The following is a 14,929-nucleotide window of genomic DNA, read 5'->3' as shown; positions in this document are numbered from 1 at the left end:
AAGGCCTAATTGTTTTCCATCGTATTTTCTCTGTCCGTCTGTCTGTCACCATGAACTGTGATACTCGTGATAGCTAGACAGTTGAAATTTTCACAGATGATGTATTTCTGTTGCCGTTATAGCAACAAATCGCGCGTCGCTGGCTGCAACAACCATGCACTTATTACACATCTAGTGCTTAATTGATTCCCATCGTATTTTCGCGGAAACGTTCGTATTTTTCATGTTAATTCAGTCAACCTCAGTACTTTTCGTACTTAGACTGACACGTCCGTACGTTTCCGTGAAAAAAAAAAGATCTCTGTCCACTACAGCGTATCATACCATAACCGTGCTGTGAACGTATCAGGCACGGAATGTAACGCGATATGGGCTACTATAAGGGTTTAGTGCCCGTAGTAACCGCGTACTCGTATCATCGCCGTAGCATCCGCGGTTCATCCCCTTAGTACCCGCGTTTTATTCGCGAGAGCAAGAATAGTTATCAACCTGGCAAGAGCGAGCAAGAAATATGGCAACGCGTTTATAACGGACTTAGAACGGTCACCATAAGCGGATATAACCCGAATGCTCACCGTTCTGGCAACGTTGCGTGCCGTGCACGGAGCGTTTCGGCACCGGCAAAATATCCTCGCCGACTATTTTTGCCGGTCCGTGCATGGCACGTGACTGGTATAGTCGGTGATGGAACGGGCTATGTGGGCATAGTTTTATATTTTTTAATACAAAGAATATTTTTTTGCCTGACACGTTCCTACTGCGGTCATGGTATGATATGGTAGTGGGCAGAGACCCGATGAAAAATAATTATCCATACATACGTCATCAAAGTGGATAACGATTGAGCTCCTTGTTTTGAGAAGGTGTTTTCCCCAGACCATTAGCTAGCCATCATGACAAGGCATGTCTTGTGTCGGAGGCCAAGTCTCATTTTGGGTCGCTGAGCCAACGGAGTAAGTAAGTATTAGCTAGCCATACACGTCAGGATTTGCCCGCCGGATCTGCCTGAAGGATGTGTCTGACGGGCACATCCCGACCGTTGGTTCTTTAGCACGGACAGCGGACTGACATCCGGTGGACAAATCTGTGTCTATTTCTCGCCACACATGTGCTGACGGATGACGGATGTGCCCGTCAGACACATCTTTCAGGCAGATCCGACGGGAAAATCCGTACGTGTATGGCTAGCTATTAACTGTCTTTAGAGCAGAATGACAACAAAGATGTTCAAACTGTAGGTACCTCCGGATGAGGCGGCCCGGCGCCGCACATGCACATTCCTGCTCTCCTGGTGGTCGCCGTCCGCGTCCGTGCCCAGTTTGTCTTCCGGCATACTGTCCCATACCTAAACGCAAAAAACTATTTTATTCAACAACTATGGACAAGAAAGTAAAGACAAATAACGCTAAAAAATATGGTTGTCTGTAAAGTCGGTTTACGGACGATAATTTAGCGTGATAAAGTCATAAAAAAACATTTATGAAAAATTGCATACTTTGGCCATTTTTCATAAATGTTTTTTTACCATGGAGATCTGTCCACAACGTTACCATGGAGATCTATCCACAACGTGACGCTTTTCCGTGCATGCTACTGGTGTTCATCGATTTATAAGACGTTATCAGTTGATCAGATTAGCTAAATTAAATGCAAAAATATACATAAACAACCGAGATACCGAAATTCAATAGCGGTTAGTTTGTATGAAAAATATACCGGTATACGGTCCCTGCTATACCGGTACACTCTATTCTCTTTGATAGTGCGGAATATGAACACATACCGGTTCCTTTAACTCCTCATGCAGCTGGTCCATGAAACAGCGTAGGAACTCTTGTGTGTCGTGCTGTTGGTAACCTCGGAACATCGGGTGTACCTAAAACGTACGTTTGGGCATTATTAGGGTTGCGTACTGTCATATGGGGTACTTGGGAATCATTTTAGACAGTTATTTTTTACTATAAACCTTGTTTAATATTATATCCCACATTGACAACAAATGACAGAAAAATACAGGTTGATTTTACATTATTACATTTGAAAATTGTACTTTAAGGGGTATCCAGACGGGACTGACATAATCAGTCGATTTGTTCAGGAAAATAATTCGTCAATCTCATCTAGCGTCCACACGTACACAACTTAAATCACCAATTTGCATTCTGCTATGAAAATTGGCATTTTTGTGTCCGCACCTGCTGATGTGATCGGGGAATAAAATTGGTATTTGCGTCCGCACGGCCCTGTTCGATCGGAGAATTTCATCAGATTGGCGAAAAATTGTCTCGTCTGGATACAACTTTTTCCAACCGATCTGTCATTTCGGTGTCTAGGATATACTTACAATCAGACCTTAGATATTATTGATGTCTTAACTCTGGGAAAACGCGCTTTTTTGAGTTTTTTTTACGTTTTGTTTATGTCACCCAGATATTTATTTATTTGTATACAACAGTACTTACATTTCGAATGCCATATATGATTCCGTTCGGTACGAGGTATCCCCTAGTCTTCCTGCTCCACATTTCTTTTACTAGTTTTTGGTATGCTCTGAAACAAAAATAAAGGTACTATAACTCTAATATTTAAAGATTTTTGAGGGACGTATACAATAGGATTGTTTACTGTAGATACTCAAATTAAATTAACAGTTTTGAAACAATACAAAACAACACAACCAAAACAATACAAAAGGTAATCATCGGTCGATATAAGTCTTAAATTAAAATGTCTCGTAAGGGTAATAAAGTAATTTCTGGATTCAAAAGTCATATGGGGCATTATCTATGAAAAGGTACCTTATCGTCGATGGCGTCGCGGGTGAGGGGGGAGTCAAAAATAGGCCATATAATAGGCCATATTTCTGGACGACCCCTAGGTCCCGGTCACTCACCTCGCTAGTCCAGGTTTCTTATCCCCAGCAAGCACTGCGACCGCCGCAGCACACTCTAGAAAGTACGATGTAAACGGCGCCGTGTTGCTCAGAGCCTGCAGGGCCGCGTTCATGTAGCAGGTATTACCCATGTTCTGGAGACCCACCAGACCTTTAAACCGTATGCCGTTAGAGTTAAGGTTCAATTTCGAATATACTTCAACTGATGCGAATCTATTTGTGAAAAATAGCCTACGAATGACGTTTTCTGCCCTGCTAAGCCAAAGAGCGCTATCTCAAAAGAAAATTCATTGCTAATTTATACTGTAGTTTCTGTTACTGAGAATTCCATTTTCAAAATTATTTGTTTTGAGATAGCGCTATTCGGCTTAGGACGGCAGTATTGTATATGAACGAGACAGAATAAACACCATATAATATCCATGAAAGGTCCAAGTAGATGGCGATTTATTCATTGGTTAGGAATAATACGATACACGAAATAGTTTCCATTACATTTATATTTTGTTGAAATTTGTTTTCTTCTATCTCTATCAGTAAAAGTGACTTTATTTTATTCTCCACTTCCTACATCTCTTGGCTTTTTGAGATCTTGCATTGTAAAGCCAGACAAAATTATATTTGTAAGTGGACGTGTAAAATGTCAGGATGGCCGTGTTGAAGATAATTATATTGCTTTCAGCGCCATCTATAGACGGGGATATCATTATTGTTTGTGGCGTTAATAATTAAATGGTAGTTTCCGAAGATGGGTCATACCTCGTGGACGATCATAATCATCATCATCATCGTCTGTAGTGACAAGGCCCGAGGTGCCGACGCGAGCGCTCGCCGGTTCACCTTCCACTGTTGAGTCTGGACTTATCTGTAATTGGTTTGAAAGGATTAGAAAAAAATAAAGTATAAAAAAAAAGAAAGGATTAGAGGAATATTTTACTGTTCCAATGGCCGATAAAAACTAAACGTAGAAGTTGCTATGGACGATAGTACATCTTTGTAGTCGGACCAAAAAAAGTCTGCAGTGTATTTGATAGCTCACGCAGTGTCATTTATACGACATAATTTCATAGAAGTTTGACGTTGAAATCCACTGCAGACTATTCTTGGTCTGACTCTATACGATTCGATAAAGTCATAAAATAGATTCAAGTTGACAGTTGCGTTTCCCAATTACACAGTGAGCCGGGTATGTAACACTGACTCAGTGTTTCGTACCCTATTGTAGGCGACTGCTGCGCGAACGTGGACTTCCTTCTCACAGATGTAGCACCACACCCGTTCCGTGGACACGTTCATATGCACGCAGTGGGACGGCTGGCTCTGTAATAAAACGAAATTCAATAAATAAATAAATAAACCATTTATTCAGGCGAAATAAACCCTATTTAATTTTGTACAGTTTTATCTTCTGCCAAACTGCAGGACAGTTTGTTGCTAGAGGGAACTCACTTAGAAGATGGGATTAGACTTAGCTGATTGCCTAATTAATTGTTGACTTAATAGATAATCACATTAATCACACTTGCTCATTGTCAGTGGCGTAGCTAGCATGGGTGGCACCCGGTGCGGAAATTGTGGGTGTCACCCCAAAATTCAATCAAAATTGTAAAATATATTTAAAAAGAGTAATTGTACTCGTATTTTTTGTTAAAGTCAGCAGCAGAAGTTGTTAAGCGGGCGAGGTGTTCAAAATTACCTTGACACGCTCTTATTCTCTTAACAATAAAGTCGCGTCAAGATCATTTTGAACACCTCGCCCGCTTACAACTTTCGCTGCTGACTGTACGGTCAAGGAATTTAATTTCAGTACCATTTCGTACCTTGCCATTGTGACAATAGTATGAGGCTATGCGACTTTCATATTGATTAGTTTCTCACTGTGACAAGGTACGATATAGGGTAATTCGCCAGTAACTGGCCACCCTAATTCTCTTCATAAGGTGACTATGTAGTTATTGAAGGCTGGCCAGTTATGACCTTATGCTTACTAAAATGAATTCTGGTTATAGGTGAATAAAATTCATTTTTAGTTTAGGGTGGCCACTGGCCAGTTATGATTTGATTGTACACTTTTTTTCCAACTTCGGAATTGGTATGCTATTTCTACTCAGAATCACGAGCTCAGTGGCGGATTTGCAGTCTTTGCCGCCCTAGGCCCCAGGCCCTGTAGCCGCCCCTTTCAAGGCACCCATAATATTGACTACACCCATAATATTTGAGTTATTTCTTGTTACCATCAGCGAATTTTTTGTCACAATTTGCCGCCCCTAAATATCTTGCCGCCCTAGGCCCGGGCCTACTGTGCCTTAGGGCAAATCCGCCAATGCACCAGCTCCTTTATTACTAATAGGAGAAAAAACTGCCCAAAATATCCATACATTTTTCTTTCCTATTCCGTTACCGTCATACAAAGTCTATAAAAAGGGCAACGGAATAGAAATAAAAATCTTGTCCCACTTTTTCTTTTATTAGCATCGAAAGAGCTCGTGATTCTCAGTAGAAATAATCTAAAAATGTCTTGGTACAACTCAGAATAAAATGGCCCTAACCGTTAGGGCCTAACGTTACTCTTTTCAAAACAATAAAAAACCGGGCAAGTGCGAGTCGGACTCGCGCACGAAGGGTTCCGTACCATAATGCAAAAAAAAAAACAAAAAAAGCAAAAAAAAAACGGTCACCCATCCAAATACTGACCACTCCCGACGTTGCTTAACTTTGGTCAAAAATCACGTTTTTTGTATGGGAGCCCCATTTAAATCTTTATTTTATTCTGTTTTTAGTATTTGTTGTTAGAGCGCAACAGAAATACATCATCTGTGAAAATTTCAACTGTCTAGCTATCACGGTTCGTGAGATACAGCCTGGTGACGGAAGGACGGACAGCAAAGTCTTAGTAATAGGGTCCCGTTTTACCCTTTGGGTACGGAACCCTAAAAAAGCATTTCCATGCAAATTCGCATCTTTTAGACATTCGTCTTTCGTATTCCTCGCAACACTGACCTTCGATATATTCCAAGTATTTCGAACATTCGCTTCAACTCGCTTATCTTATTTGCTGTCTTTAAGACTTGTATTGAGAACGGAAATCCTCTCCGTACTTATATATACTCGTACATAAAGTGCTAGGTAAGTACTTTATGTATGCATATAAGTAAATTATTATAAGTTGTAAGCATACATAAATAAATTAGAGATGCCCCGAATAGTGAATTTGGCCGAATACCGAATATTCGGCCCCACCTCTCGGCCGAATACTGAATATTCGGCATGAAATGCGAACTTTTTGAGTCACAATTATTATGAAAACTGTTCGCCAACAAATCACAACGTTTGCTAACATATATTTTTATGTTGAACAGAATCAATTAATGTAGTTAGAGTCAATCAAATCAGACCCATGATAAAAATAAAATATTCTGTAATCGACAAATGCTCAAAAACGTACCATGGTATTTAACTAACTTTCCAAGAATACATTATATACCTAGTTTTTGGTTATTTTTGTGTAATTTTTCTTTTTAGGTATAGGTGCAACAGGTATTCGATATTCGGCCGAATAGTAGGCAACATTCGGCAGAATACCGAATATTCGGCAAAGTGGCCGAATAAGCCGAATACCGAATAGTTGCCGAATATTCGTGGCATCCCTATAAATAATGTATTTACATTACTCATGCGCGGGAAATTGAGCTTGGTTAGAATAACTTATTGTGGTTCAGTTCAAAGTTCAATAGATTGTGATTTATGTGAATTTGTGTGCATCAATGACATCACTGTACATTTAGTACTATACATAGCTTAGAGCTTATAGAAATCGGCAAGTGCGAGTCGGACTCGCGCACGAAGGGTTCCGTACCATTACGCAAAAAACGGCAAGAAAATCACGTTTGTTGTATGGAAACCCCACTTAAATATGTATTGAATTCTGTATTTAAGTAGTATTTGTTGTTGTAGCGGCAACAGAAATACATTATCTGTGAAGATTTCAACTCTAGCTATCACGATTCATGAGATACAGCCTGGTGACAGACAGACGGACAGTGGAGTGAAAAACGGGACCCTATTACTAAGACTTCGCTGTCCGTCTATCTGTCTGTCACCAGGCTGTATCTCATGAATCGTGATAGCTAGGCAGTATACGGAACCCTCGGTGGGCGAGTCCGACTCTCACTTGTCCGGTTTTTTTGAAGTCAAATATGTTCAAAGAGTATCTGTATATATTTCGCCGGTGCTTCTACACAATGTTCTACACATGTGTAACGAATAGCCATTATGTAACGAGACTACATCACTTTCAATTAAACAACAATAGCTCAATACATCGACCTCTGATAATCTTCGCATAACAATCATCCTTCCGAAATGTATAACAGAAAAGTCTTATATCAAATCTCTGGCTAAGTGAGACAAGGTTTTATTTTCATGTCATTAGAGTCTAATTTTGATAAATCTACCTAATTTATCTTTACCTAATAAGGACAACAGCAACTACCTATCTCTGTATCTTTAGGTACTTAAGTAAAAGTAAACAAATAATTTGTAAATTTTCGGGTAGTTACAACATTTTTTGACTAACCAACCAAATACAAAACCACCTGGATCTGTCACTGAACGACCTGACTTTCAGAGCCGGATTTGCAGTCTTTGCCGCCCTAGGCCCCAGGCCCTGTAGCCGCTCCTTTCTCAGCATCCTTCATATTATTCATATTGACTACATTTTGAGTTATTTCTTGTTATCATCAGCGAATTTTTTGTCACAATTTGCCGCTCCCAAAAATCTTGCCGCCCTAGGTCCGGGCCTACTTGGCCTTAGAGCAAATCCGCCACTGCTGACTTCAACCTACATTATTTGATCATGTAATGTTTTCATCTACCCTCAAATGGCTTCTTAAGCAAGAACGTAATAATGAGTGCTGAATTCTGTACGTATTTAAAGAATGCTGTCCTCGATCGAATGCCAAACTGAGTCATCTAAAATTAGAGGCAATTCACACAAAGATCTTTGTTCATTACAGAGTCCTTGTACCCGTTGTTATATTGTATGCAACATATGAGATAGTGTTGTAGATACAGACATGCAAATTGCGAAGTTTCAAATTTATTGCAAAAATAAAATAAAAAATCTTCAGATACATATATACCATCGGCCACACTGTTAACTGTACATGTGACCTTATGCCTTTTGTAATAAGGATCAATTTACAGTTTTTACAGCTGTTTGTACCCTTTTCGCACGAACTTTGTCACTAAAAAGAAATTAGAGCCAGAACAAGTTTTATACAGAGTGGCCAAAAAATAAGAGCATTCCCATTGCCAGGGAGGTTGTATTGTATTGTATTGTAGCTCGGGCGATTTTCCGCAACTCGACGTCTTGCGCCTATTTTGCGTGATAGGGGGTGGGCTAGTCTTGCCAGCCCAGCTCCTCGAGGAATCCTATCAAACCTTTGATGTTGAGTAGGACCTCGGGGAGGTCACTCGGGGATCCGAGATGTTTTGCCCTGTATGGGGCCAATCCGCTGCATTCCAACACCACGTGAGAGGCTGTTTCTTCTTCCTCCATGCATCCACGGCATAGGGGACTGTCTGTGACACCTGTTATAAAAAGATGTTTGTTAAAAAGTCCATGACCTGTTATGACACTGGTTACCATACTCAGTCGAACCTTTCCTAGTTGAAGGAGCGCCCTTGTGAGCTTACCGTTCATGCTAGGCATGGCCTGCTTGGCCTGTCTGCATCCAGTTTGGTTTAGCCAGTGTTCTGTGTGTAGTTTCCCTGTACGTGCCAGCAGCATTGAGCGTACCTTACTAAACGGTATCGGGAGGATCGGTTCCGGGCCTATCGCCCCCGCACCCGATCCTTGTCTGGCGAGCTCGTCCGCGGCGTCGTTACCTCGGGATCCACTGTGTCCTTTGATCCATTGTAAGGTGATCTTATTGTTCTGACATACCTCCATTAGTCGTTCGTGGCATTCGTGTATAAGTTTGGATGTGACTATATGGCTTTTTAGGGCCATTAAGACTGCTCTGCTGTCGGAGAGTATGCGGATGGAGGATCCTACTACCTTCCTTGCAGTGATGGCAGCCGCCGCGTTAATGATGCCCATGCACTCAGCCTGGAATACCGAGTTATGGGCTCCTAGCGGAGTGGTGATTGACATGTTCAGGTCTTCTGAAAAGGTTCCAGAGCCTGATCCGTAAATTTTTTTTCGCGATTTCGGGGTTGGTCCCATAATAAAAGTTGCTCAGTATAATTTACCCTTCTATTGAAAATGGACCTGCCAAAATGTATGAAACAGCCAAATTTTTTTTTCGTGATTTCGGGGTTGGTTCCATAATAAAAGTTGCTCAGTATTATCTCAAAACCTCCCTGGCAATGGGAATGCTCTTATTTTTTGGCCACTCTGTATAAAACTTGTTCTGGCTCTAATTTCTTTTTAGTGACAAAGTTCGTGCGAAAAGGGTACAAACAGCTGTAAAAACTGTAAATCGATCCTTATTACAAAAGGCATAAGGCTCTTATTGTTTGGTGTTTTAGTATAAGTTAGAATGTAATGATTTAATTTATTTTAATTTTAATGTAAATAAGTTATTTTAATCTTAATCTTAATTTTAATATCAATGTAATATGATCCTAAGTTGGTCGAAATAAACGATTTTATTATTATAATGTCAAAACCTCCCTGGCAATGGGAATGCTCTTATTTTTTGGCCACTATGTATATTGTGTTGTTGTTGTTGTCTGTCCTAGGACACCCCGGAGGTGCATAGGGCCTCCACAAGATCCTTCCACGCCTTCCTGTCTTGATGTATATTGTATACAAAGTAGAAACTTACCCTATTTTCTTAAGTACATATCGTCAGGTGACCACCAAAACTCATTAATTACCACCACAAGTTCATAACCATAGTGAACCATATCAGCACCACAATAAGGTTGATTTTTGTTTAACTATTTTTTGGCAATAAGTGAGTTTTGGTTGTCACCTGGCAATATATAAATTTTTACGACAGAAGCTACCAATCTCTCTTTCCCCTGCCCTTATCCCACGTCATGTGGGGTCGGCACAACATGTTTTTCTCTTCCATTCTCCTCTGTCTTTCGTGTCCTCAGCACTCACTCCTTTCTTTCTCATATCCTCTTTCACACAATCCATCCATCGTTTTTTGGGTCTACCATACGCTCTCCGTCCATCAACATTCATAAACCAGAAACTACCAATATATTTGGAATTATAATTTGTATAGGAGCGGAGCATAAAATTGAAATGAATGTTACCTTTTGGTGCAAAGTACTATGGTCATTGCTGACCTCGGAGCAGCCCACATGATGGCAGTCGGGCTGCAGGCAGATCCATAGGTTGGGGCCGGGACACCCACAGTCGAAGCAGGTTAAGTTCTGAAAAAAAAAACAATGGGTTGCACTCCGGGAGTGCAGAAGTGAAAACTCGATGACATTGTAATAGTTTTTCGATCAGGTCACGTGTCCATTTTACGGCTTACGAATCTTACGGTCACGTGACCTGTCGCGAGTTTAACATTTTTTCCCCATCGCAAAAAGTGCACAGCGCCGCTAAAGCAGTTTCCACTTCAACAACAGGGGTTAAAGTCCCAAGTCTGAATAGTGGCTGAGATTTTTCAAGTCACCTGTACACCATAATGAAGATAAGACTGACCATAGAAAAAAAAGCCATTTGAATTTCAAATTAATAGTGAAGGAAATAAGGCCTATTGCATACTAAAATACAAGATTAACCAATTAAACTGTTAACCCAGTGTCAAATTGTACTAGTAACCATGGTAGCTCCAGGTTTAACAGGTTAACCCCGGGTTAGTGAAAGTGTGCAAGTGGCCTTTGTGATGATTTTGTATGTAATGACCATCGGATTATCTTATCTGTGGTTGTGCACGCAAAGGGACGTCAAGTTGTGTCAACCCTAATAATTACTCGGAGCAATGCCGAGACAAACAGATTTAATTTAGATTTTTGTTAGCTTAGTAATATAATTAAAAATATATATATTATGCGCTTAATAGTTATTATAGTCAATGATTATGTTTACAAAAGCATTTTAACACAATTTTACGTGTAAGGAAATCGACTTTTGAAACGATCGAAGAGGAAACACCAATACTTTGTTGCTGACATGTAGGTGATGTAAACAAAGAATCCAGGACAGGTACTAGGCAGGCATGAGTTGCAAGCAGTAAACACATAGATTATGATGCTTGTTAGCCAGCCCCTGGCGAGTGCACACACGCCAGTGGCGTAACGTTACACAATGATAAACGAAGGTATGCCATAATTGCCCATTAAGTTAACTCCAGTGACATCCTCTTATAGGTTATGTTAGATACGACCGAAATACTTTCCCTTACCTCTTTCGACTGCCACAAATCCTTCCCGAGGAACTCCGCGAGCTTATTCAGATGTTCACACGTCACTCCCTTATCCATTATGATTATTACAACTTTAACACAAATACGTAAATATGAAGTTTATTGCTACACTGAGGACTTGTAAATAAAGGACATGTTTTACGCCAACGGTGCCTTTAACGGATTTTTATTACCGTCCGGGGTAGGAATAAAAGAATGTTGATAATTAGAATGAAACATTTCGGGTTAAAAGACAATAATTGAATTAGATTACAGAAATTTTCTATAACACGAACTCTTTTCGTGACGAGCGAAAAGACAGGCGGTGTTACCTGTGCCAAAAAATAATAAGAATTTAATCAGCTGATACCATGCTGATAAGTTATCGGTATTATTCATGATATAAATAATATTTAATTATAATAACAAATCAATCAGTTTATGTGTAGCATTTATGATTAATTTTAATTGTTCTTGTTTCGTATTGTAGAATATATTTTTTTTTAAATGAAGATTAACACTAATTTCTGGACGCATCTCAAATGTCAGACAAGGAACGTTCAAAAAGCAACCACTATTGTTCCTTCAAGTAAAGCTCGTAAAATGCTTTAAAAATATTATAATGATTTTTATAATTAATTTAATGTAATAAATTAATGTTATTGTATGATTTTTTATAACATATAATGGAATAAAATGTATTTGTTTTATGGAATACTGTAAAAGTAGTGGCAGAGCGAATCGATATCAGTATTAGAACGAAAAAAACATTTGACGTTTTGACACTTGACACTTGACGTTAGTTGAGTGTTGAGACTGTTGAGTTACTTTTACTTTCTGCTGCTCCTTCAGTGCTGCTGCATATCTATATTTTTATATTTGTTTTGTTTATAATCGATACATGATCAAAGAAGAAGAGTTTTAGTATCCCAAATACGTTATTGTTCAAGATGACTTCAGCTTCATCTAGCAGCGCTCGGTCCTTGTTCGCCGAATCGAAACAACGGCTTGCAGAGCGAGTACAAGTGAACATGAACAATATTTCTTCACTAACACGGCAAATACAGCGAGGATCTAGATCTAACGAGGTTGGTACTAACTACAAGTCTTTGAACACCTTTCACAAGGTCTTTTAAGATATATTTTATAGTGTAAACTTACTCAAATATGACATTCAAATTACAGCTCTTGACGAAAGCAGCCCGTGAGTTCGTAGCGATAGAGAACATTATGGAGGGCGCCGAAGAGAACCTGAAGAAGATGAACCTGATAGGGGTCCATATGGGGTACCAGTTTGAGAATATTCACAAATCAGCCCAAGTCTTAGCCGAGATTAATGAGCAGGTGGCATCCATGCAGAGATGATCTACGAGTTTTGATAAAATTCTCTATCGAGTTTGAGTGTAAAGCCCACATGCTGGGCTAAAGATTCTTTTTCTCTCAATTGTATAACTTTAGCCCAAAATGTATGTTCGACAAGACTTGTGTTCTTGTAGCTGCCTAGTATTAATTTAATACAAAGTAAAGTAAAATGATGCATATTGTATACACTCTTTGTAGGGCTGGTATTCCACCTGTCCAATTTCTTTGTACAATTTGTATTTTGTCTCACATTTTGCTTCATGGAGAGAGTGAGACGCAATGACATTGGACCAATATAATGTATTGGAATACCACTCTAAGCATTAATATGAGTAGTAACCTAAAATGTATATAACATGTAGGAGTATTCCACGGGCTGTCCCATAGAAACGCATTTTATTTCCTGTGTTGCAACTTTTTTTTCGACATTTAAAGCAGGCGATTATTTTTCTGTGCATATTTTTGACCATTTGTCACACAACAGGAAACTCTTATATCTGCAAATCTTCAGAAAATGCGCGTTTGTACGGGACAAACGGTAGACAATTTCATGGAATGCTCCTGTATATGTGTGTAAAATGTGTATATGCAAGTTTTCTGTTTGACCCAATGGTTGACTGGTAGACAATGCCGCAAGGCATTAAGTCCGCCATTTGTACATTTTGTTATCATGCAATAAAGTTTAAATAAATAAATATACACCAAAAAAAATGAAAATTTTGGTAATTCATCACTTTATATGTGTCATGTAACTTTCATACAAAAATACAAAATGGCATTAGCAGTTTATAGCATCAATACCATGTTGGTTTGTATTTAATTAACTTTTAAAAAGTAAAGTATCGAAAATTACATTTTGTTCTTAAACAATTATTTCACCAGAATTATAACATTATTATACCATCACTGCATCAGAATTATAACTACCTCTGGAAGAATGTTCTGTCTGCAATGTGGTACCTTTTACTGTAACAATTGTGGTAAATTTATGATTTGTTAATTATTTAGTATGTTTTGGTTGTTACTTAAATTGTATGTGGTTATCAGCTGTAATAAAATTTGGTCTAGATATTGGACAGTGTTTAAATTAATTAAAACTTGTATGTTGTAGTAATACTAGTAATTAGCAGTGGCCACACTGATACTTTTTCACTATTCAAAGCTTTAATCTTAATGCTTTATCTTACGCCGCGCGTCATTGTGAATATTATACTGTTTAGCAATTTGGTGCTATGACAATTATTGTAGGCGTTCGTTTTTAACTGAACTCTGATTACTCGGAATAAGGTTCTCAATACGATAGTAGGTATTTAATTAACTGACACTAGGCGCTGGTGGCCTAGTCAGTACGCTGGTGGCCTAGTGGTAAGAGCGTGCGACTTTCTATCCGGAGGTCGCGGGTTCAAACCCCAGCTCGTACAAATGAGTTTTTCGGAACTTTATGTACGAAATATAATTTGATATTTACCAGTCGCTTTTCGACGAAAGAGAACATCGTAAGGAAATCGGGCTAATCCCAATAAGCTCTAGTTTGTTCTCTGAGTTGAAAGGTCAGATGACGAGATGACAGTCGCTTTCGTAAAAAACTATGAGTGTCTGTCTACGCCAATTCTTGGGATTAGTTGCCAAGCTGACCCAAGGCTCTCGTGAGCCGTGGCAAAATGCTGGGATAACGCGAGGAAGATATTGAATTTATTAACTGACACCACACAGTGTTAGTTAAAATAATTACTGGCTCTGTGAGCTGTAGACCTCACGATTCCCCATGGAGCCGTCATTTTGAAATTTCCAAAAATGTAACCGACAAAAAGCTCTATCTAATTTCACGTAGGTGACCATTAACGATTGCGAGCTGGAAAAATAGATAAAAAAAACTGTTTATGTATCTACAAAGCTCAGAGTTAGGGAAACGTGATAAAAATCATACCTACTTAAGGAGGTCACAAAAAGGTTGAAAATGGTTTAACCTTTCAGCATGTGATGGTCTAAAAGCTGTGGATTCAAATCTCGGTCGTGCCGTATTAGAGCAAAACAAAATCGTCCTCGAAAAAATGCAAAGAGATGACTCTAAATTCGGTCATCCTTATCATAAACTAGCGACCCACCCCGGCTTCGCATGGGTTAACAAATTATACACCTAAACCTTCTTCAAGAAACACTATTGATAGGTGAAAACCGCGTGAAAACATGAAAATCCGTTCAGTAGTTTCAGAGTTTATCGCGGACAAACACACACACAGACAGACGCGGCGGAGGACTTTGTTTTAATAAGGTGTAAGTGATAAACAGACATTCTTAT

The 14,929-nt window shown here is 39.2% G+C and overlaps 2 protein-coding genes across 2 annotated transcripts in view; one reads left to right on the top strand and one right to left on the bottom strand.

The window, feature by feature from the left end:
• Positions 1–11,628, bottom strand: part of LOC134673785 (ubiquitin carboxyl-terminal hydrolase 20) — a 38,547-nt gene extending 26,919 nt beyond the window's left edge. Inside the window, exons 1-8 of the mRNA XM_063531812.1 lie at positions 11,269–11,628; positions 10,169–10,288; positions 4,109–4,213; positions 3,653–3,758; positions 2,894–3,044; positions 2,463–2,550; positions 1,784–1,876; positions 1,243–1,345 (exon numbers count right to left, since the gene is read on the bottom strand). Of these exons, the coding sequence (XP_063387882.1) occupies positions 1,243–1,345; positions 1,784–1,876; positions 2,463–2,550; positions 2,894–3,044; positions 3,653–3,758; positions 4,109–4,213; positions 10,169–10,288; positions 11,269–11,346 (844 nt within the window). The 5' untranslated portion in view covers positions 11,347–11,628. The remainder of the gene's footprint in view (positions 1–1,242; positions 1,346–1,783; positions 1,877–2,462; positions 2,551–2,893; positions 3,045–3,652; positions 3,759–4,108; positions 4,214–10,168; positions 10,289–11,268) is intronic.
• Positions 11,629–12,102: 474 nt separating this feature from the next.
• LOC134673819 (BLOC-1-related complex subunit 7) lies at positions 12,103–13,701 on the top strand. Its single transcript, XM_063531846.1, has 2 exons — positions 12,103–12,356; positions 12,454–13,701. The coding sequence occupies exons 1-2, from the start codon at positions 12,219–12,221 to the stop codon at positions 12,631–12,633; spliced, it is 318 nt and encodes a 105-aa protein (XP_063387916.1). The 5' UTR covers positions 12,103–12,218; the 3' UTR covers positions 12,634–13,701.
• The last annotated feature ends 1,228 nt before the right edge of the window (positions 13,702–14,929 follow it).

This window comes from Cydia fagiglandana, chromosome 19 (genome assembly GCF_963556715.1).
Source record: "Cydia fagiglandana chromosome 19, ilCydFagi1.1, whole genome shotgun sequence".
Classification (NCBI taxonomy): Eukaryota; Metazoa; Arthropoda; class Insecta; order Lepidoptera; family Tortricidae; genus Cydia; species Cydia fagiglandana.
The sequence above is the reverse complement of the archived record's forward strand: the minus strand, read 5'-3'. Positions and strand labels throughout refer to the sequence as shown.